This window comes from Malurus melanocephalus, unplaced genomic scaffold (assembly GCF_030028575.1).
Source record: "Malurus melanocephalus ecotype Western Australia unplaced genomic scaffold, MMel_1.1 scaffold_96, whole genome shotgun sequence".
In the NCBI taxonomy this organism is placed as follows: Eukaryota; Metazoa; Chordata; class Aves; order Passeriformes; family Maluridae; genus Malurus; species Malurus melanocephalus.
In genome coordinates, this window is record NW_026623328.1 from 2,211,640 (window position 1) to 2,234,138 (window position 22,499).

Here is a 22,499-nt window from a genome sequence, read left to right on the forward strand (position 1 = left end):
GCAGCCACGGCGCGGTGTCGGCCAGCGAGGCGCTGCTGGCGGCCGCCGCCTTCTGCCTGGTGTTCCTGCTGCTCCAGCGGCTGCAGCAGCGGCCGCCCGTGCCCGAGGGGCTGCGGAGACCGCCGGGCCCCCGCGGCTTCCCCGTGCTGGGGAACGTGCTGGAGCTGCGCAAGGACACGCACCTGGCGCTGGAGCGGCTGAGCCGGCGCTACGGGGACGTGATGGAGGTGCGCATCGGGTCACGGCCCGTGCTGGTGCTCAGCGGGCTGGACACCATCAGGCAAGCGCTGGTCAGGCAAGGAGAGGACTTCATGGGGCGCCCCGACCTGCCCAGCTTCCRCTWCRTCGCMRAYGGGCAGAGYATGRCKTTCAGCCCCGACTCCGGRGATGTGTGGAARGCSCKSARRAAGMTGGCMCAGARCGCCCTGAAGAGCTTCTCCATCGCCCCCAGCCCCACCTCGTCCTCCACCTGCCTGCTGGAGGAGCACGTGTCCAAGGAGGCCGAGTAYCTGGTCACCAAATTCCTGCAGCTGATGGAGGAGGAGAAGAGGTTTGATCTCAGCCGGTACCTGGTGGTGTCGGTGGCCAACGTCATCTGTGCCATGTGCTTCGGCCGGCGCTACGAGCACGATGACCAGGAGCTGCTCAGCCTGGTGGACATCGGCAACGATTTCGGGGAGGTGGCCGGGAGCGGCCACCCGGCCGATTTCATCCCCGTGCTGCGCTACCTGCCCAGCCGCACCATGGAGATCTTCAAGGACCTCAACAGGCGCTTCAACGCCTTCGTGCAGAGAATTGTGCAGGAGCACTACTCCAGCTTCGATAAGGTAAGGGTTTGGATGTWCTGGGTGGGGGTGGAGGTGCCTGTGACTGTCAGAGGGCACGCCCTTGTCCCCCCACCTTGCCCAGGAATGTCCCTTGGAGCCCTCAGGGTTCCAGCACTATTTGGGGCAGTTTTCCCCATCCCTGTGTGTCCGTGATGTCCCTGAGGCACCGGCTCTTCCCCAGGAGCACATCAGGGACATCACGGACTCGCTGATCGGCCACTGCCAGGAGAAGAGCGTCGGGGACGACAGCCGTGGGCAGCTCTCCAGTGAGAAGATCATCAACATCGTCAACGACCTCTTCGGGGCAGGTGGGGATGCCTCTGAGGGCACAGCTGGAGCCGCACTGGGGGCGTGGGTGGGGTGGGGACATCTCTGGGGTGACACCTTGGCCACCTTTGGGTGCGTGGAGCTGCCAYAGGGTGCCCTCCTGAGCTCTTTGGTAGCAGCTGATGGGGGAACACACATCTGGCGTGATGGAATCTGCAACATCTGTCCTCTTCTGGTGACCAAATGCCCTTTCTGTGTCCATCCAGGCTTTGACACCGTGGCCACCGCCCTGTCCTGGAGCCTCATGTATGTTGCCTTGTACCCCGACATCCAGAGCAAGATTCAGGAGGAGCTKGGTGAGTSCATGAGTCCCCCCTTCCCCTGGGATCAGAACTCTGTGGTCAGTGTTAATCCTGACCCTGTTCCCKCTGCYCACCTCCCCCAGACCAGCGCATCGGGCGGGAGCGGCGGCCGCGGCTGTCGGACCGGGGCTCGCTGCCCTACACGGAAGCCTTCATCCTGGAGATGTTCAGRCACTCCTCCTTCGTGCCCTTCACCATCCCTCACAGGTACGGACCTGCTTATTTGTTTTTTTTTTTTAATTTTTTGGAGTAGTTTTCTGGGAGGGGGAAATATTCCAGCTTGGTGCCCTGCTGGGGTTGAATCCTTTGTTTTGTGGGAGGCATCACACCAAAAACCTTTGCTGGCAGAATGCCYCTGGGTTTATAAATCCTCCTGCTCTGGGAGAAGCCACATCACAACTCGTCTGGAATGAGCTGTGAAATGAAACTGGAATTTTTCTGCCGGAGGAAAGCGTAACCGAGACTATKTAATCTCCCAAATACAATCTGGGRTATTTCCTGGCCAGTCCTAAAAGCACAAATAGGGCTTTGAAGATGAAATCCCAGCAGGACCCAGGCTTTGCCTCACCACAGAACTGTGGGTCGTCTCTAACTTCCCTTTCCACTCGTGTTTCCTTCAGCACGACAAAAGCCACGGYGCTGAACGGTTACTTCATCCCCAAGGGCACCTGTGTCTTCATCAACCAGTGGCAGGTGAACCACGACGAGTGAGTATCCCACCCCCCTGTGCTCCTCCGGGCTCCTGGGGCTTCTCCGGGCATTGAGGTCACGCTGATCCTTGTGCTAAAAAACACAGATGGGTCACGAAGGAAAAGGCAGGTTGGACCCAAAACACTGTGGGTTTGATCCTGAGAGCCATGGAGCCGGCTGGGTCTGACTTGGTCACTGGTTCAGCAGCTCCTCAGCACCAATTTATARTCAGGAATTTCTAATTCYCAATTTATAATCAGGAATCTCTAATTCTCAATTTATAATCAGGAATTTCTAATTCCCAATTTATAATCAGTAATTTCTAATTCCCAATTTATAATGAGGTGTGCTCGATGGGGATTTCCTGGTACCTTTTTTAAGGGATGTTGTGATGTGTTAAACTCACCGGGCTCGTGTTGGGATTGCTGATAATCAGCTTTGGGAATGACAGGGGGGCCGGGAACCCCACCCTGCCCTCCACTGCTTCCCAGCACAGACATTCCAGAGGGGAGGAAATTGGTCAAGGTTTGGCATAGCAGGTGATTCCCATGGGGTATTTTGGATCAAAGCTTAAGATGTTCGTACCCAAATACCCCAACAGCACAGAAACCTTCCAGTATTCCTTCTGCTCCCGCACGGGCAWGGAATGGGAATGCTGTCCTTAGGGCAGACAGGATTCCATAAATCAAAGGAGAAATTCCCAGCTGAGCCTCTCTGCTCCGGGGACAGGCTGGGAGAAGAGAAGGATTTGGGGAGAGCTCAGAGCTCCTTTCAGTGCCTAAAGGGGCACAGGGAACAGGACAGGACACAGGGAACGGCTTCCCACTGCCAGAGAGCAGGGACAGACGGGATTTTGGGAAGGAATTCTGGCTGTGAGGGTGGTGAGGCCCTGGCACAGGGTGCCCAGAGCAGCTGTGGCTGCCCCTGGACCCCTGGCAGTGCCCGAGGCCAGGCTGGGAGGTGCTGGAAGGTGCCCCTGCCCATGGCAAGGGCTGAGAGTTTATACCCCCACCCCATTCTGTGCCGCTGTGACAAAACCCCACCTTCAGGAGCGTCTCCCCTCTGCCCCAGGACCCTGTGGAAAGASCCCTCCGCCTTCAAGCCCGAGCGGTTCCTGAACGCGGCGGGGACGGAGCTGAACCGCACGGAGAGCGACAAGGTGCTGTCCTTCGGCCTGGGCAAGCGGCGCTGCATCGGCGAGACCATCGGCCGCTGGGAGATCTTCCTGTTCCTCACCACGCTGCTGCAGCAGCTGCGCTTCTCGCTGCGGCCCGGCGAGCCGGTGGACATCACGCCGCAGTACGGACTGACCATGAAGTACAAGAAGTGCGAGTCGTTCCGCATCGAGCAGCGCTTTCCCGCAAAAGCCGCTCCGTAGGCGCGGAGGGGAGGCAGCCCCGGCGGGCGGAGCCTGTCCCGCTTGAGGAGCAGCCCCTCGGCGTGTCCCGGCGTTGGAGGCTCCTTTCTCTCCCGGGAATGGGAGCGGAGAGGGATAAAACCGGCTTTGTCCGGCTTCTGGAGCCGGTTCCATCGTTTTTCCCGCATGGACGCTCGGCGGAGGTCTCTCGGRCAGATCGCAGCTCGTGGAAGGGAGGAGGATGCTCCGGGGATGTTCTCGGTCTCACTCCACCCAAATATCAGTTTTTCTCTCTGACCAGCCTTGCCCACAAGAAGCTGGAAGTCTCTTTTCCAAACCCTCCAGCTCCYCGTGCCGACGGGAACGGGCGCTTCCCGCTGCCTTCAGAAGGGCTCTCGAGGCTGCGCCAGCGCCCACCTCCAGGGGACCCGTCCTGGGTGCGCCCGCAMGCCCCAATTCCTTGAATGTGAATGAATTCCTGAATGTTCGTGTCAATTATTTAAAACAAACAAACAAACAAAAAATAACAGCAAAAACCACCAGCAGTGCTGCTCACAAATTGAGATATTAAATTTTCCTCCTGGGAAAAAGGGACAGGGAACAGTAGGACACTCCTGCCTTTCAGACTAACTGTGCATTTGCTGCCTTTCTTAATATCAGGGGTTATTATTTTTTTTTTCTTTATCAAGCAATCGATTTCTGTATCCAGACTGGTTTGAGGACTGCAGGAGGTGCCTTGTGCTGCATTCAGCTSTTGCCAGTGGGAAGGTGAAGCCTCCTGGCAAATGGAGCAGCAATTCTTGCCTGTTTGTGCCTGCTTGGAATGCAGCTGTGCGCTGYGATGGAAACCACACAGTATTTCTAACCCAATAAACACTTTTAAGAAATTTTCRTAAGTCTCTTTCTGGTGTTATTCCACTGAGAAATTTTTTTTTTGGGGGGCGGGGGAACCACCCCACACCTCCCTATTATCCTTAAAAATCTGACTTTTTGTGTTGGATCAGGCTTTTTCCTATGGGAAATGTGTGGGCTGGCACTGAGGGAAGTTTTGAGTCCCAATGGGAGTTGTTTCTGGTCCTTCTGTCTAAAATCCCAGCTGGGATAGGCAAAAAGGTGATGCCAAGCTCTGGATCACTTCAGGGCTTCACTAAAAACCAGGACTAACCTTGAAAAAATGGAATCAACAGGTCCAACCTAACCTTTCAGGGAGTGGTCTATGGGAGGATATTTCATCGTGCCATTACCTGCTTTGCTCATCCTAATCTCGRAGCACGATTAAATCTGAAGCTTTTCACAATTTCCCTTAAAAAAACAAACAAAGAAAGGCGATAAACATCAAATTCCCACGGAAATGACATGGGAAGTTGTGGTCTGAGCATCCGTAAGTGGAAAGGTGACAGAGACGATGGAGGTGTGACAGAAATGATGGAGGGAATGGAGAGGATGAAGGAATGGAAAGGTGACAGAGGTGATGGAGGGGTGACAGAAATGATGGAGGGAATGGAGAGGATGAAGGAATGGAAAGGTGACAGAGGTGATGGAGGGGTGACGGAGGGATGGAGTAACGAGTGTGTAACGGGTGTGTGGCCGGTGTGTCACCGGTGTGTGACAGGAGTGACCCGGGAGCGCTCCGGACCGCCCCAGCGGCGGCGGGCACTGCGCATGCGCACCGAGCGGCTCCCACGCCGTCTCTATGGTCCCGCCGGMGGCCGGAGCGCCGCGCGCGCGGGGCGGGGCCGGAAGTGGCGTCACGCCGAGCGTCGCCGAGGTGGAGGGGCTGCGGTGAGGCGGGAGCGGCGGTAACGGCGGGTGAGGGGCGCGGGGAGAGGGGCGATCCTGCCCGGCGCTCCGGGGCTTCGGGGGGAGCGGACTGGGCTGGCATGGCGCTTTCTCGGGGGCTGGGTCTCTCCCGGGCTCCAGTGAGAAGCGGCCGCGGCGCCAGGCCCTGCCCGGCCTGAACGAGCCGTCGTGGGGAGGTGGGGCCGGGGGAGCCACGGAGGCGGGAGGCCTGTGGGGCGCCTGGGTTTAACTGTGGGGTCTCCGTTGGGGGCTGGGGGTGCTTGTTTGTGGGCACCCTGTGTCTATGTAGRGCGGGGAGTGCCTGTGTTTACCTGTGGGGGGCCTTTGTTTACTAATGGGGGGAGCTGTGTTTATCTATGGGGGGACGCCTTTGTTTACTTTTGGGGGGGCCTGTGTGGAGATGCCCTGTGTTTACCTATGGAGGGGCTGTGTTTATTGATGAGGGGGTCCTGTGTTACCTATGGGGTGCTCTGGGTGCTCGTGTGGGGCACCTGTGTTTACCTATGGGGTGCCCTGTGTGTGCCTATGGGGGGATGCTCTGTTACATTTTGGGGGTTCCTGTGTGTACTTGTGGGGTGTCCTGTATTTACCTGTGTATTTATCTATTGGGGGGGTCAATATGTTACCCATGGAGTGCCCCGTGTGCACCTTTTGGGGGGGCTCTCTTACCTATTTGGGTGCTTCTGTATTCTTGTGTGGGTGCCCCTGTATTTACCTGTAGGGTGCTCTTTGTTTACCTRTGGAGGCTCCCTGTGTTTATTGGGGGGGAATTGTGTGTTACCCATAGTGGGCCCTGTATTTACCTATTGGGGGGTCCCTCTTTTTAATTTGGGGGGTCCCTGTGTTTTTCTGTATGGGGGGGTTGAATTTACCTGTAATAGGTCCACGTGTTTGCATATTGGGGGTCCCTGTGTTTACCTGTGGGGTGCCCTGTGTTTTCCTATGGGGATCAGGCTGCACACAGCCCACCCCAATCCAGCCCTGGGACAGTTTTAATTTATATTTGTGCTCAAACATAGATTTATTGGGGATTTTTTGGTAAAAGGAGGCTCTTATTTTTAAGAAGGATCTGTGTAAGGTGATGATGTGTGCTSAGCTCTTTCCCTTATCTCCTGAGGGAGATGGAAAAGAAAACAGGAAATGCAATGAAATTTTAGTTTTCCTGTGGCTGCTCTGGGATGTGTTATCTGTGTTTTGAGAGTGSTTTTTGTCAGCCATCTCCTTGGAATGCAGACATTGTCATCGTGGGTTAATGTAAACTCACAGCCACAGGAAGGAGAGGAGGCTGCTCCTAATGAATTTACGGCTTGGTGACCAAATTTAGTGTTTTCTTTCCTTTGAAGCATCCCCCGYTTTTAGTCCTGTGAAAGTTGGGGGAAGTGAGATTTTTTTTCCTCATCCAAGTTTTTTTTCTTTGCATCTTTTTCCAAGAGGCTCAGCTTGCAGAGACTGCAACTGCCTCTCCCTGAAATGTGATTTATGCATGGATGTTGAGCTCCCTGGGTTGTCTGCTGTGTTTCTTTGTGCTGCTCACAGTAAATATCAAACATTCTCCCCGTTTGATTGCAGCATGAAAGGCAAATCTATACATTTAGGAGCTTGTCATGTCTCTCGCTCTCYGTGACGCTCGTGAGCCTGTCACTGGGAAATCTCAGATCAAAGGAGCTGTTTAGCTGCTTCCAGGAGTGTTGAAAACATCTGTCTAAACAAATTGGAGTTTTAACTCCCTGATTCTGATAGAACTCGAGTGCTGGGAAGGAGAGCAACTGTTTTTTTAATTTATTTATTTATTGTGGCAGTATCACTGATCCTGCCTCTGCAGAGCAGGGRCACTTTGTCTTGGACTCCAGTGATTGGGATTTTCACCCCTTTTGTATCTCTGTTCCTTTAAAGGTGTTGCTTGGGGTTCCTCTCCTTCAAGGCTTTGCTTTTCATTTGCCCAKGCAGTGATCAATCCTCTCATTGCTGAATATTGGCAGGAGCTGTTCTGCCCCAGTGTCCCCCTTCAAAAAGGGAAGTGGTGACAAATTCCCSGTTTGAAATCACAGGGAAAATGTCCACAAAACACGAAAGATTTCTCTTGGAGGCTGYGACTCTTGAATTCAGTCAGTCAATCAAAGATCTGGGATACAGTGGGAAAGGCAAGGCCCAATCCAGGGATTTACACTCTTGCTGGGATCACYGGTGTCCGTAGGGATGTTGTTTCCTCCCCGCAAAGCAGAGAGGAGCTGACCAAGCGGGGCCTGGGAGGGAGCCAGGGCCCTGGGCTGGGGGCTGCGGCTGACACTGATTCAGGTTGTCACTTTGTCCCTCTCGTTACAGCCAGGCCTGCGTCTCTCCACAGCAACTCGGTGCCAGAACTATGGCCACGGACTGGCTGGGCAGCATTGTGTCAATTAACTGTGGAGAGAGCTTGGGAGTCTACCAAGGCAGAGTGTCTGCTGTGGATCAGGTCAGCCAGACCATTTCCCTGACACGGCCCTTCCACAACGGGGTCAAATGCCTCGTGCCAGAAGTCACCTTCAGGTTAGTGCCTGCCTTTTCTCCCTCTGCCTTTTCCCAGCCAARGCCTGGGGGAGTGGTTTGGGTGGGGTTTTTTTTCCCTTAGACACGACCTTTTCGCCCTAAATTTCCTTGCTGCTGCTGAGTGCCTCTGGTGTTTGTGTTAGTTTGTGTGCAGGAGATTAATTCCTGGCTCAGATCCTGGAGYTGGAGTGGGGTGGCTCAGGCTGGGAGGTTATTTGGGGGTCAGGCTGTGTGTATATASAGATATATATTTATATATTATGTGTATATATTCTGCTGTTGGATTTTTGGGTAGCAGAGGGGGCTGACATACTTTTTWAAAACTTTGCCCTCAGCAGTTTTTTCCCATCAGTTCCTGGTGACATTGCTTAAAAAATAGAAATAAGAGTCACTCCTCACTGGATGTTTTCCTGTTCCCTGGAATATTGTGGTTAAGGCTCTGAGTCACTCATTTTACAGTAAGATCCATAAAGTCAATACCCTTAACTTATTTTTATTCCTTGGATTTTGGAGTGAGACAGTGGGGAAAGACAACCACCACCTCTTTCCAGGAGAGTGTAGAAATCTCTCTGCTTTCATATCCCACTCGGACAAATGCTGAGTTCAAACTAGAAGAGCCTAATTCCTGATRTATTTCTTGCACTCAGTGCAAATGGAGGTCTCTATAATCACTCCTTTGTTTCCTTTTGGCTTGTGCCCAGCGCCAGATTAGTTTTCTTCATCCTTTTTTTTCTCCTGTGGAAATGGGAAGTACCATCCTTGTCTGAGCATGAGCTCCACGAATCCAAGGGTYGCTTTCTGCAGAAATAGATTAAAAGTAATAGTAGCCTCAAGGCTCAGAGCAATTAATTAGCTAGAAACTGTTAAATAAATGCAGACTTCTGCAAAGGTCTGGGCCAGTTGCTTCCATTTTTTGCTCGACTCATTCCTGTTTCAGCTGGGAATGGAACCTTTCCAGCAAAATCCAGGTGCGGCCTGGGAATACTGAAGTGGTTATTTTGAGTATTTGCTGTTTCAGTTGAATATTTTATGGAAATGCCCTGTGTGTTTGATATTAAAATCTTTTTTATTCSATTGTTTCTGTCGATAAAGCATCAGAACAACCCCCCTGCTCAGTGCAGCGAGATTTTTTTACCAGGGTGTGTGCTGAATTCCTGACTCTGTTTTTTTGACGCCGTCTTTAGGGCAGGTGACATTACTGAGCTGAAGATTCTGGAGATCCCAGGCCCTGGGGACAGCAGACAATGTGGGGACTCGCAGCAGATGGAGACTGGCATCCCSGGGGTGGGGTGCCAGGTGGGGCCCAGCCAGAATGGCACTGGCAAGGTGCTGAAGAAGCCCATGTCCAGCAGYGCCCCGCAGAACATCCCCAGGAGGACGGACATGAAGAACCAGGACATCGTCATCTCCCCACAGCAGCAGTGCTCCAAGAGCTACATGGATCGCCACATGGAATCCCTGAGCCAGTCCAAAGGATTCCGGCGGAGGCACAACTCCTGTGAGTGAGAAAATGGGGAATTGCAGCTTTCCTGATTGCTGGGAGTGAGAAAATGGGGAATTGCAGCTTTCCTGACTGCTGGGAGTGAGAAAATGGGGAATTGGGGAATTGCAGCTTTCCTGGGTGCTAGGAGTGAGAAAATGGGGAATTGCAGCTTTCCTGATTCCTGGGAGTAAATGGGGAATCCTGCAGCTTTCCTGATTCATGGAAGTGAGAAAACAGAGAATCCTGCAACTTTCCTGACTCCTGGGAGGTAGAAAATGGGGAGTCCTGTGGTTTTCCTGACTCTAAGTAAATGGGGAATCCTGCAGCTTTCCTGACTCCAGCAGCTTCAGTTCTTGAGCGAGAGCTTTGCAGATGGGGCTGAAATCTTCCCCTGTGCTCCTGTGTGTTATTCTGAACAGAATCTATTTCTGCATCCATAGAAAATGTCTAATGCCAGTTCCAAAGATTTCCGCACTTTGCTTTAGTTCCTATTTGAAGATTGCCCAGCTTCCAGCCTTTTTCTCTAAAAAGTGCTGGAAACAAACTGAATATCATCAAGCTTTCCTATTTAAGGCCTGTATACCCATAAACTATTACAACATCACCCCATACACAATTACGAATGGTTTTTGGCTGTTGTTAGAAAAACAATTAACGATGTAAAATACAATCAGAGCATCCCAGAGTCAAACATCTGCTATTTTTATTCCTGTTGATAAAATCTTTAAAATTGGGCCAAAACTGGGTTTGTTCACTTTTTTTTTTTTTTTTTCTCAAAGCCCCCTGAGCTGTCATCCTTTCCAGATCCTCACCATCCAATTCCTGGAATGTCAGGATATATCCAGCATATTTCCATGACTTAATTGTTGAAGCCTCAGTATGCCTCCAGCATAATTCCATTACTTCATTTTTTCTCCCCTTGCAGTGACAAAAGAACCAAGCCCAAGTTGGGCCAGACCAGTTAAACAGGTCAAAGACTGTGTTTTTCGGGGAGAAATTCCTAGCCCTGTGGAAATCTTCCTCCCTCACCACCAGCTGGGTTATTGTCACCCCTTCCAGGGTGTCTGCTGGATTTTGGGCGAGCAGAGTGTGCTTCAACCCACAAATAGCTCATGTTGGGTTTACATGAGCACAGCAAAGTCAGTTTTATACACTTTGAGGCAGGTTTAGCAAGGTGCTAGCAGTAGATTGTTACCTTGGGTTCATTTTGGAATAAAGGAGGTAGAGAAGTGATGTCTTACCCTGTAAAATGTATTTGGASAGTGGGGTGAATGACGTGTGAATCTTGGCAGTGGAGGGATGGAAATGGGCCTGGCTTTGTGCAGATGGTGGRTGCAGGAGTCCAGGGAAGAAGGGGCTGAGAAGTCATTCAGAACTTCAGCCCTACAGCTGAAAGCTGACCTCTTGTTGGCCCCTAGCGTGCCGAGCCAGGGACAGAATTCCCCTCTGGAGTGCTGGTGTGGCAGGAATCAATAAACAACAACCTCCAGCGCAGGTTTCCCAACAATGGCTCCAATGCCGCGCTGGCACCGGGCTCGTTGTGCCAGGGCTGGCAGCAAACACTCCCACAGGGATCTCTGAGGAAGGCAGCCAGCTCGCTGGAGACTTTGTTTGCTTGTGCGCCGTACATGAAAAGGATTTTATTCCTTAGAAACAAAAAAAAGCCCGGGAGGGATTGTTTATCTTGTGAGGGAGGCGYTTTTCTGTGCGGCACGGGGCTGCCAGCTTGGAGCAGAGCTGCTCTCCTCAATGAGCTTCGTGCAGGGCAGGGGCACTGGAAATTGGGATCTGAAAGCAGCTGGAATAGGAGATCTGGCTTTCTGTAGCTTGGCTTTTCTCTCCTCCCCTTGCCCTTTTTTTGCCTCTTCTCTTTTCCCTGAGCACAACCAGCTATTATTTTTCCCCATCTAGAAGGCAATGCTTGAAGAGGAACAGCTCCTAACTTTGGAGTTCCGAGTTCCCAGTTTGCTGGAGGCCTGTGCCATGTTCTGTGCAGCTTCTGTCAGCCAGGCCAGAGCTGTGTGGGTCAGCAGCACTGCAGAGCTGGCACCCCTCGGGCTGGATTAGGGAGCTGCCCCCACAATGGCTGGTTTTGATGAGGTGCACTCCTGGCTCCATTCTTTGTGGCTGCAGGGACCTTTCCAGCCATTGTTCTCCAGCTTTTCTGGGGCAGCTCGTTATTCCGTCAGCATTTACACCCTGCTCAATCAGCTGCACGGCRGGGTCTGGCCCCACATTTTGAGTTTCAGGGCAGCTGAGGGGAGCGTGGAGTTGTTTGCAGAAGGATCTGGCAAGGAGTGTGACAGGAGCAGCCTGAGCTGCCCAAACACTTGACACTGGCACAAGGAGCAGGCTTGGTCTGCCTTGGTGGCAGTGCAGGCTGCAGCTTGTTCACTCAACCTCRAGAGGCCCTTGGCTTTTCCTTGGCTGCAGTTCCTGGATGTTGGGAGAACTCTGCTTGTTATGTTTTCATTCCTCATCTTCCTCCTTCGTGTGATTCCSTCAGCAGTGGCTGTTTAGTTCCGTGCCAAGTCCTGTCCAGCTTCAGAGTGATTTATATCTCACCTTTGTTTTGGGAACCCTTGATCGAGGACAAATTGCAAATTGTTACCAAAAACCTTTCAAAACTTTAGTGCACATTAGTGCCTACTGGAATTTTCCTTCCTGGGAAGCTTTGCCTTTCCTCTCTCCTAACTTGTATTTAGTCCCTACAATTCTGCAATTCTGCTGTCTGTCCTTCCAAGACATAAAGTGCGTTATCATAATCCTTTCTCATCTGAGAAGAGTGTTTGGGTTTTTTTCTTTATGGGGAATGGTTATTCTGCAAAGCCTGGAACATCTGTGCACTTTCTAGACCAGTTCTCTAGAAAAATCGAGTCCCAGAATCTGAAATAAACCCTTGCTGTGGCGATGCATCCCAGACTGGGAATAAACCGAGTGCACATCCTTAGCAAGTCACCTTTCTGTGTGACTGGAGTTAGACATGCTGAAATTGGGCTTGTCTGCACTCAGAAAGGGGACAGGTGATTTGAAGRGTGCTCGTGGAGTTTGTTCCTGTTGCAAATCTTTTGGGATGTTTGCTAATTCTCCTTAGATGGCTCGAAATCCTTTGTTTCTGTGTTACTGAATGGATTCTCTGAAACTCATTTGTGTCAATCCCTCACCAAGGGGATTATCTGAAACAACAGGAAATAGTTTAGTAGAGCAGGCAGTTCTGGCTTGATAACTTACTCCATCTGTTGGACACTGTAGGTGATTCCTGGAACTGCAGGAATTGGCCCGAAATGTTTTCTAGTAATTGCAAATRTAACGGTAGGAATAGCAAGCAGATTAATATTGTCTTGATCTGAAGAATAACAGAAGAAATAAGCAAGTAAAGGATATGTTGACCCCATAATTGCATGTTTGCATCAGTTCTTAATCTCCAGCCATAAGCAGGAGACTTTCATCAGTGTCACACCAGAGAATTTGGGTTTTCCCAATGACTGGTGGTTGGAAGGAAATGGATTCAAACATACAAGGTGATGAATGAGGAGAATGAAACAGGAATGAATGTCATATCACAGAAATTATATCAAGGGTGAGGAAAAAGAGAGCTTTTATATTCAGGGCTTGAAGTTCTCCCTTAAAGATCATTGATATGGAAGRAAGCACCTACAGCAGTTTCTGTAATTTAGGGAAATTCCAAAGAAGGGCTTGAGCCACAGACCTGCATGAACATGAGCTCAGAACAGGAGAACTCGTAGGTCACAGCTGATTGTCTTGCCGCTGTCTGAGTGAAATCAAACATGGAGAAACACCTCCTGTGCTCCTGTGGGCAAGCTTGTTTTTCTAACCTTGCCGGTGGGAAGTCCCTGAAAGTCTCTGCTGATGCTCCTGTTCTATTTTCTGCTGGCTTAGCTRGCCACGAGTAATGCCAGGGATGAGCTCTGTGGTGAGTATCCCTCAAGTAGAGGGGCTGTAAGCATAGAGTTTGCTGAGAAAGTGCCTTTTCCATTGAGGACACACTCTCAACTTGCTTTTCTTTTGGCTTAGGGTCATCCAGCAGCCGCCACCCGAACCAGGTGACCCCGAAGAAGAGCGGCCTGAAGAACGGGCAGATGAAGAGCAAGGACGATGAGTGCTTCGGGGACGACATCGACGAAATCCCGGACACTGATTTCGATTTCGAGGGCAACCTGGCCCTTTTCGACAAGGCAGCTGTGTTTGAAGAGATCGAGACTTACGAGAGGAGGAGCGGCACCCGCTCCCGAGGAACCCCCAACGAGAAACCCGCCCGCTACCGGCACGACGAGAACATCCTGGAGTCGGAGCCCATCGTCTACAGAAGGATTGTGGTACCCCACAACCCTAACAARGAATTCTGCACGGGTATGCAGACTCCTCTCCTCTTAAGAACCCAAACTGCTGCTTTTTTGGGTAGATTTTTGTTCCCAGGGGTGTCTGTCAGCTTAAAGTGGCCCAGACAAAGGCATTGTTCATGTAAGGTGGGATTTGTATGTCTGCACACAGCTTTATTTGCAGTGTTTCTGAGATGATAAATACTCAGAGAGGGCARCAAGGTAAGTGTTGTTCCAGTAGGGAATGAAGCCGATGGTTGGGAGCTGAATAAGAAATGTTTGAATCCTTGCTTTGGTTTCAGTAGCCTGGTGAACCCATGTGGACGCATTGTTGGCTCTGGAGAGCGACAGAGGGATGCTCTCAGGATTTGTGCTTTCATGGTTCCAGGAGACTTTTGTGCTTCTCCTTGGATCATAGTTCTCCATTTCTGCATGAATTTAAGTATAGTTCATGTGAAAAAAACTCGTGGCACACTTAGCTCCAAATTCCAGGGAACTTCAGTCTCCTYGGGATGCCTTGCCTTCGATTTTAAGCACTTGCAAAATGTAGGAATGAAGGAAATTTGCCATTCTGGAAACGTTTTCTTTTCCACATCAGAATAAAATCAGATTTCAGCTCTTCTTGCAGGGATACAAACCAACTGATATCCCGGTGGCCTGAGCAGAAGCGTGAGCAGCTCCTTGGGCTGTCATTCATCCTCTGCCTGGAAACTCCATCTGGGGTGTGAAATGCTTCAGGGAGGAAACTGATAGATTTGTAATGATTTGCTGCTTTTCAGTTTTGAAAAGTGCTTTTTTTTAATGTCCTAGTTCTCTATTTCTGTCATTCCTCTTGCTATTGTTCYGTTCTGCTCTCGAGTGAGAGGAAAACATCGTGGGTTGTAACAGCTCAGTGTTGTGTTTCCAGGGATCTTTACGGAAAAGTGAAAGAAACGTGCAGTGAGACTTTCCCCCGCTGCTTTGTCTTTCACAATTTTAAGGCTTCCTGAGGCAGGAGTGAGAGTTCAGCATTAACAACTCTTTTTTCTTCTTAATTTAACCTCTTGCTTTTTAAATCTCCCCGAGCTTTCAGCATCTCTCCATGGAAGCTGAACTGATTGCTCGTGTGCAGTGTGAATAAGCACCTCTTCATTTTCTCTGTGATTTCCTATCAATTTTGTGGGGTTTTTAAAACATTTCCTACTTGTCAATCCATCTTCCAGCTGGCTTGTTTGAGAGGAGACAGCGCCTCTGTGGATGTCTRGTCCAAAACAAAAGCTAAGCCACTGTTGGCAGCCAGTGTGAGCAGGGTGGCTGAGAGGGGATTCTAGAACAGAATTCCTGAGAGGAAAACTGCCATGCAGTGAGGAAATTCGGGAATCAACATGCAATCCTGTTTGCTGAGCTCATCCTTCTCCCCTCTGGAACTCCTGATTTGCAGCAGGTTAGAGGGAAAGTGTCTTGTTTTTGCTCTTCAGCTTTCCTGATATCGTCACTCTTTTGGTCACAATCTAAATGGAAATCTAAGCTTTGGAACAGAATTTTTGGAACAGAAATTATGTTTTAGTGTCTAATTGCAGAATTTTAGCAGGAAATTTAGGAAATTGTAGAAAATTAGGAAATTATAGCAGAATGGAAGAGTTTCCTTTCAATTCTTTATTTCTACAATATGAGTTGAATAAAAAATAGATATACAAACTCACATGAGGAAACCCAATTTAGACACTAGTTTGAAGCTAGAAGGACCAAAAAAATCCAACAAACCAAARCATGCAAATAGAAAAAGATTTACTGTTCCTATTAATATCAATTARTTTCCAAATTTAGAAGATACTTCCCCTGACAGGAGGATATTCTGCTGGTAAAAAAGTGAGATTAGTGCACACAGTCATATTCAGAGGCAATATTTGAGCTGAGAACTGACAGATCTTCTTCCATATTTATGAAACATAATTTAGAGAAACAACCACAACACCAACATAACTAAACACAAATTAATGATCACCACCCTCAGGTCTTGAGGGGAAGGCAGTCACCAAGCCAACAAGATCAAATGTTTTGCCAGGGCTGYCCAGGGAGGGTGGTCAGTGATTCCCCTTGGGCCTTGCAGGGTCCTGCTGGTCTCATTAGCTCCAAAAGCCTCGATTTTGGATGTGTCYGTGGCAGGATTCTCCCTCCCGAGTATTTTCTGGTTTCCTAAAGGAAGCTCTGCTTACAAAAAGCACTTCCTACTTATGACAAAGCACTTCTTTCTCCTTTTTTTTTTTTCACCCTGGGCAAGTCTGAAAGATGATTGTGTTAATAGAGCCCTGGCTGAGACAGTGATTGTCTGTCTGCTGCACCAGCACAAAACTGATGCTGGAGATTGGCAGGGAGTTAATATCCAGCTCTTGTCGCTGTGGGATCCCTGTCTCTGGATCCCTGCCTGCTTTTTTATGCCATGGAGGTGGGGAATAACCAGGATTGTGCAGAGGAAAAACTCAAGTGCTGATGTCAGTTTTGAGTCGGTKTTTTGAGTTTCCCACAAGACTCATCTGCAGGATTTGCAGCCTGGGATTTTATTGCTGACTGAAACGAGTTGGTGTGCATAGGATAAACACKGCAGCCTACTGGGATGCTTTTCTGAGAGGTTTTGTGGAGCCAGGCTGCCAAGTAGGCACAGCCCTGTGGTTTGGAAGTAATCAGGGAATGAAGAAAGTGGGAATCTGTTCCAACCAAAAGTGAAAACATGGAGCTCAGAGAGCTTAGCAGGTCTTTGGTTGTGGCTGAGCTGAGTCCATCCCTGAGGCTCCACATTCGAATCCCTCCTAAATACAGCATTAATCTCTACTGGTTTGGGCTGGCTGCTCTTCATCTGTCTCTGTTTACTGGGAAATGCCACTGTTTAGCAAAAACTGCCTCCCTGGGAAGGCTGATCTTTGCATGAGGTGTGAGCTGCCTTTTTCTACTTCCAACGCTGTCTCTGTTCTTCCTGTTGACACTAAAACTCCTGTGTTTGACCATGAGTCTTTTAGCAAAGCCATTCTGTGGGAACACTGAAGCTCAGAGAGCTTTCAGGAGGGTCTGCCCTTCAAACAACCCTTTTTCTTCACAATAAGGAGACGGTGGAAGAAAATCAAAGCAGGCAGAGCTTCTGTGCCAGGATCAGGACTCCAAACCGAGGCTGGGTGTGCTCTGTGAGGGTGATCCCCGCAGTTTGGCTTTTCCTTTGGACTGCCCTGTCCTTGAGTGACTTTTCTCCTCTCCACAGCTTTTAGCTTTGGAGTGGCTGGATGAGTGCCCTGCTTACTCTGAATGTGTGAAGTGTTCTGGGCTGGCTTGAGGAGAGTGCAAATGAAGCTTTATCCACCCGCAGGAGCAAACAAAATGCTCGTGGGGCAGAGTCCCTTTGTCCCTCGGGYGGTTTTTTTGCTCAGCTGGAGGGAATTGTGTGTTCACACTGGAAGGTCAGCCAGAACTCCCGYGGGATCTGCCGTCATTAAAAATAATGATGATTAACAAAAGCAGCCCTTAAGGTTGTGGGGGAAATCGTTAGTGGCTGAGGAGCAACAGCCGTGTTTTGCTGGGGTGCAGGGAGGTGGTTCCAGCTTTAGCAGCAAGGAATGGTCCCGTGTGTGAATGTGTGCCTGGTGTGGACAAGAGTTACAGACCCAAGAGTTACAGACCAGACGAGACTCAGACTGCACTGGGGCTGATTGATTGCCAAAAGAAAGAGTTAATGATGTCAGAACCKGGCTCTAGTTCTGGCTGATGCACTCCTGGAGCTTGTCGGGATTGATTTTAGCTGAGAATTGGAGCTCCAGAACTGCTGTGATAGCCAAGGGAAGAGATGGGGCTGACCACCGAGCTCCTTTACCATCATCCCTCTCCTTTCTCCCTGCCTCTAGAAGCTTAGGAAGCCTTTGGACATCCCAGCAGCATTACTCAGTGCTTGTTTGGTAAAAAAACCTCATAATTCTGTAGCTTCTGGAGAGTTAACTCAGCCCTTCTGCTGGCAAAGGGTGTTTTTATCCACCCAGTATCACTCTGCGTGTCACCAAACTGTTTAGTCTATATCTGCCTTGTGGGTTGGGTTTTTGTTGGGTTTTTTTGGGTTGGTTTTTTTTTTTCCCAGGCAGCTGTAAAATACATTTATTTAATATTAAAAGGCCTGGGCTAATTTATTTTATTGCCTTCATTAACAAACAATAAAGATGCCCTGTCCAACCCAAACATAATTAAAGTTGGCAGGGCTTCAGTTTTGTGGCAGTGGTGTTATTGTTTGTGGGTTTACACGTCGCCTCCTCGGTTGCTCTCTGCCAGAGTTTATTTAACTCCCTGGGCCTGCTTTTGATGAGCCAGTCTGACTGGTTGGACCTTGCGTGAGGGCGAAGAAGGGAAGTTCTCTTGGCATTTCAGCCTGCTCCTGAGAGGGAGCAATTAGGACAAACTGGCGTGCTAAATGCCAGTTCATCAGTGCCTCCCAATAACCCCCCTGGCTTAACCCACTGGTGGCAGCCAGCACATGGTGGAAAACACAGTTTTCCTAAAGCTGGTTGAGGGAAGGATGTGGATGTAGACAGAGAAGATTTGTGGTGAAGGCAGAGCATAAGTTGAAGGCTGAAGTGGGTGCAGGCAGAGCATAAGTTGTCTGGTTTGTTGTTCTAGTTCAAAGGATTTGTGCAAAATTTAAKCAGGGAGTTTGTGGGTGGTAGAGTTTGGGAGCTCCCAGTTTGGGCTCAGCAGATGATGCTGGGAGTGATCCTGACCTCAGGTCACTCATTCCAAATCTTCCCTGAAGCCTGAAAAACACGCTGGAGTGGCAGAGCCACGAACGGGAGCGTGGCAGAGCGGGCCTTGCGTGACTGCGGCGCGGGGCGGGCGTGTGGGCACGGGGAGCTGCGTGACTGCTGCGGGCACGGGCAGGGCGTGGCTGCTGCGGGCACGGGGTTATTGCTGGGAGGATTGCAGCGCTCAGGGTGCTGTCATGGCCCTGAGGATGTGACCTCACCGGCGCTTTGCATGCGAGGTCAGGCGTGGGACACCTTGGGCTGTCTCTGCAAATCCTCGCCGGTGAGGCTGGGAATGAGGTCCAGGAAGGCTCAGCAGTGTCTGCTCCTCTGCATTTTGCTGGGACCTTGCAGGAACACCTCTGGTGTGACTGTGAAAACCCCAGAATGTGCAGAACCTCGCGTTTCCGCCTGAGCTTGACTTGGTGGTTGGTGCCTGAGGCACCCTGGGGAAATATGGCAGCACAAATCATTCAGATCCCTGCTGCTCTGCTCCTTTGCATGTGGCTCTGTTAAAGCTGGTTTTCATTATGTTTCTTGTGCACAGAGGAGCCCAAACGCACGAGTACTGGGTTCTTCCCAGGGCGGATGTGTGAGCGGTGCCTGTTCCCCTCGCAGTGTTCCCACCGGGCCGTGTCACATTCCCACGGCTTTTCCCAGCCCAGCTGGGCTGCCAGGAGCACCCGCTGGCACCCCAGTTCAGAGGGAAAGGGGCCACTGGGAGTGGGAGGGTGACCCAGGCTGCTGGCTGCTGAGCATGGGGCAAGCTGGGAGGACAGGAGCTGATGGAGGGGCTGAGTTCACACTTTAAGCTGATGTTTGGTTTGGTTTCTGAGTCGTGCCTGAGCTGTAGCAGGTGTTACTTTAATTCTTTTTGCTCCATKCTGCCCAGTTCCTGTCCCAGAGTGRGCTTGCTGGGATTCCTCAGAAGAGAAGGAGCTGAAAGCTTCTGCTGCTGCAGCTCTGTGGCCATCCCACTCGGAAGGAAATGAATCTGTGCTGCTCCCTGGCTGGGAGGTAGCTGAGGACACCCAGGCTTTGCAGGATACTTCAAGAGAAGAACAGAGTGTGTTTCTGATCCCACAGTGGAAATGCTGAGCACAGAGTGAAGGGTTTGACATCAGAATTATTSTGGAGGAAAAGTTAGAATGAAGAGACTGATTGTTGTGGCTGGAGATGCTCTGGAATGAGTTGTTTAGATGAGATATTGGGGAGAAATCCTTCCCTGGGAGGGTGGGGAGGCCCTGGCATGGGGTGCCCAGAGCAGCTGTGGCCCCTGGATCCCTGGAAATGTCCCGGGCCAGAGGGAAAGATCTGTGGGATTTTGGGACCTGATGTCAGGAAACATAACACATTCAAGCTTTTTTTTGATGGGAAATGTGCTTCACAGCTGCTCTTCTGACTGTCACAGTGCTCAGGAGCACTTTAGAGTGGGTTAAAGCACCAGTGGCCTGGAGAGCATTAAGGAAAACCTTAATATTCCATCTGTAAGTCACAAATACCTTCTCAGTCCTTGTGCTGCTGAATTTTTGTGGAAGTGTTCTTTCAAGCCCAGCAGTTGTGTTTCTGTTGCTCTGCTTCACTCAGGATAATTTGGATTCGTTTGATGGTCTTGGAAGGAATACATGTGGATTGCTGGGTGAAGCAGACCCTTGGGGACAGCCAGTAAACCTTTTTACTGCCACAATTTCTGAGTCCCTGATTGTCCCCATTTGTGCCTCCCTTCCCTGTTTCTGTCCCCCAAATTTGGGGCTGGTGGTCCTCAGTCTGAGTCCCTGAGTGCCCCCATTTGTGTCCCCACCCTCGAGGCTGGTGGTCCTAAGTCCCTGAGTGTCCCCTTTTGTGTCCCCAAACTCAGGGGTGGTGGTCCCCAGTTTGAGTCCCTGACTGTCCCCGTTTCTCTCCCCACACTCAGGGCTGGTGGTCCCCAGTCTGAGTACCTAACTGTCCCCATTTCTGTCCCCAAACTCAGGGCTTGGTCCCCAGTCTGAATCCCTGACTGTCCCCAGTCAGCCCCTGACTGTCCCCAGTCTGAGTCCCTGACTGTCCCCATTTCTCTCCCCAGACTCGGGGCTGGTTGTCCCCAGCGTGTCCTACGAGCTGCACAAGAAGCTGCTGTCAGTGGCTGAGAAGCACGGGCTGACCCTGGAGAGGAGGCTGGAGATGACAGGGGTGTGTGCCAGCCAGATGGCCCTGAGCCTCCTGGGGGGCCCCAACAGGTAAAGGGGTGTCCCTGGGGGGAGGGACGGGCTGCCAGGGTCCCTCTCAGGTCACTGCTGCCATTCTGTGCCTCCTGCATCCCACAAGTGGCTCACAGACAAAGCTGAATTAAGATTTTCTTCTGCCCTCGTTGGGAGTTTTTTTCGGGGAGCTGAGCTTTGCACAGGTGCTGCCTGAGGCACTGCAGAATCTGTGCTGAGCTCATCCTTTCTGCACAACAGTGAACCTTCTCTTTGCTGTTTTGACACAATTTACCCATGTCAATAAAAGCAGAAGGCAGCCCATGAAAACACAGCGCTGCATGGATTTTTGCAGGGCTAACYCATCTTTTCAGTCACCTGCACCTCCCCTGAGCGCTCCCTGCTCTTTTGGGGGGCTCTTTGCCCAGGTTTGGAGTGCAATTTTGCAGGAAGTGCTGCCTCTCGAAGAGCTCTGCTCCCTGCCCACATTTCCCACATTTCCGTAGCTGTTGATGTGGGCAGGAGCCGCACCTGTACCTTTGTGTTGCTGAGAGCTGCTCTGAATTATTTGCTCTTGAGATGAAAGGTAACCCTTCAATCTCCATCTGCTTTTTCACTACTGCTCATCACTCGCTGGAGAGCACTGATGACACACAGGCAGCTGAAATTCCTATTGGGAGCCCTGATGGCTTGCAGACCAAATTAATTTCATTGTGCAATGGATGGGATTTAGGGAGTAGAAATCAATTTTCTTCTTTTTTTTAATTGTGACTGTTCTGATGGGGAAACTCAGCCCAAATTTTTATCTTTCTGCTCTCAACTGTGGGTGCAAGGAAGTCTTGAAGGGAAGGAGAAGAGAGGTTGGAGCAATCTTCAAGTATCTGGAGGGGCCTACAAGGAAATGAGAGAGGGACTTTCCATCAAAGAGGGGAGATTTAGGTTAAATACGTGGAAGAAATCCTTCCCRGTGTGGGTGGGGAGGCCCTRGCAYGGGGTGCCCAGATAAGCTGCAGCTGCCTAATCCCTGGAAATGTCCAAGGTTGCACAGGGCTTGGAGCAACCTTGGACAGTGGAAGGTGTCCCTGACCACATCAGGGGTGGACCTGGGTGACCTTTAGGGTCCCTTCRACCYAAAGCAGGCTGTGATTCTCYGAACCCGCGAGCGGAGCAGCGTCACCATCCCCAGAGGATGTGGGTTGCTTCTCGAGAGCGATGGCAGATTTGCAGAGCACCTGCCAATTTGCATCTTGCTGCTTTTTTTTCCCTGGTGCAGGAAGGAGGTAAGAGGCTTTGGGGTTTGCTCACGGTGCCTTTTGCCTGTGTTTCAGACTGAACCCCAAAAACGTGCACCAGCGGCCCACGGTGGCACTGCTGTGCGGCCCCCACGTGAAGGGCGCCCAGGGCATCAGCTGCGGCCGCCACCTCTCCAACCACGACGTGCAYGTCATCCTCTTCCTCCCCAACTTCGTCAAGATGCTGGAGTCCATCACCAACGAGCTGAACCTCTTCAGCAAGACTCAAGGCCAGCAAGTGTCCAGCGTCAAAGGTGAGCGGCTGAGACGGGTGGCTTCTCCAGGGAGGAGGGGTGGCATCTCCAGCGCGGCTTGCYGCTGCCTGCCCGCTCCCCTGGCACCATCTAGTGGCAGTGCCACGCCTGGGTGGCCGCCCCGAGGCTGCAGGGCCAGCAGGCACTCAGAGCCTCCACAGAGGAGCGGTTGTGCTGCCACAGATGTTTCCGGTGGCAGCAAAGCCGCCGTATGGAGCTGTTGTGGTGGGATAAGGGCCTGCCTTGTTCAGCGTGTTGGAACTGGCAGGGAAGGAGTGTCCAGCTGCTGCTGCACACCAGCAGCCAGCTTTGCTGAGCCACTTCCAGCAGCTGTCAGCATTCCCATCTCGGTATTCCCTGGAATAAACAGCTC

At 51.0% G+C, this 22,499-nt stretch overlaps 2 protein-coding genes across 4 annotated transcripts in view; both read left to right on the forward strand.

Annotated features, from left to right (window-relative positions):
• Positions 1–4,008, forward strand: part of LOC130575090 (cytochrome P450 1A4-like) — a 5,573-nt gene extending 1,565 nt beyond the window's left edge. Inside the window, exons 2-7 of the mRNA XM_057368767.1 lie at positions 5–827; positions 1,009–1,135; positions 1,361–1,450; positions 1,540–1,663; positions 2,077–2,163; positions 3,218–4,008. Of these exons, the coding sequence (XP_057224750.1) occupies positions 5–827; positions 1,009–1,135; positions 1,361–1,450; positions 1,540–1,663; positions 2,077–2,163; positions 3,218–3,524 (1,558 nt within the window). The 3' untranslated portion in view covers positions 3,525–4,008. The remainder of the gene's footprint in view (positions 1–4; positions 828–1,008; positions 1,136–1,360; positions 1,451–1,539; positions 1,664–2,076; positions 2,164–3,217) is intronic.
• A 1,236-nt stretch (positions 4,009–5,244) lies between these two features.
• EDC3 (enhancer of mRNA decapping 3) overlaps positions 5,245–22,499 on the forward strand; it is a 19,066-nt gene continuing 1,811 nt past the window's right edge. Inside the window, exons 1-6 of one of the 3 annotated variants that reach the window (XM_057368751.1) lie at positions 5,245–5,312; positions 7,626–7,829; positions 9,014–9,327; positions 13,348–13,683; positions 20,466–20,619; positions 21,909–22,126. In XM_057368751.1, coding sequence (XP_057224734.1) covers positions 7,666–7,829; positions 9,014–9,327; positions 13,348–13,683; positions 20,466–20,619; positions 21,909–22,126 — 1,186 coding nt within the window. In that variant the 5' untranslated portion in view covers positions 5,245–5,312; positions 7,626–7,665. The remainder of the gene's footprint in view (positions 5,313–7,625; positions 7,830–9,013; positions 9,328–13,347; positions 13,684–20,465; positions 20,620–21,908; positions 22,127–22,499) is intronic. The other 2 variants (XM_057368752.1, XM_057368753.1) reach the window with 2 other exon arrangements.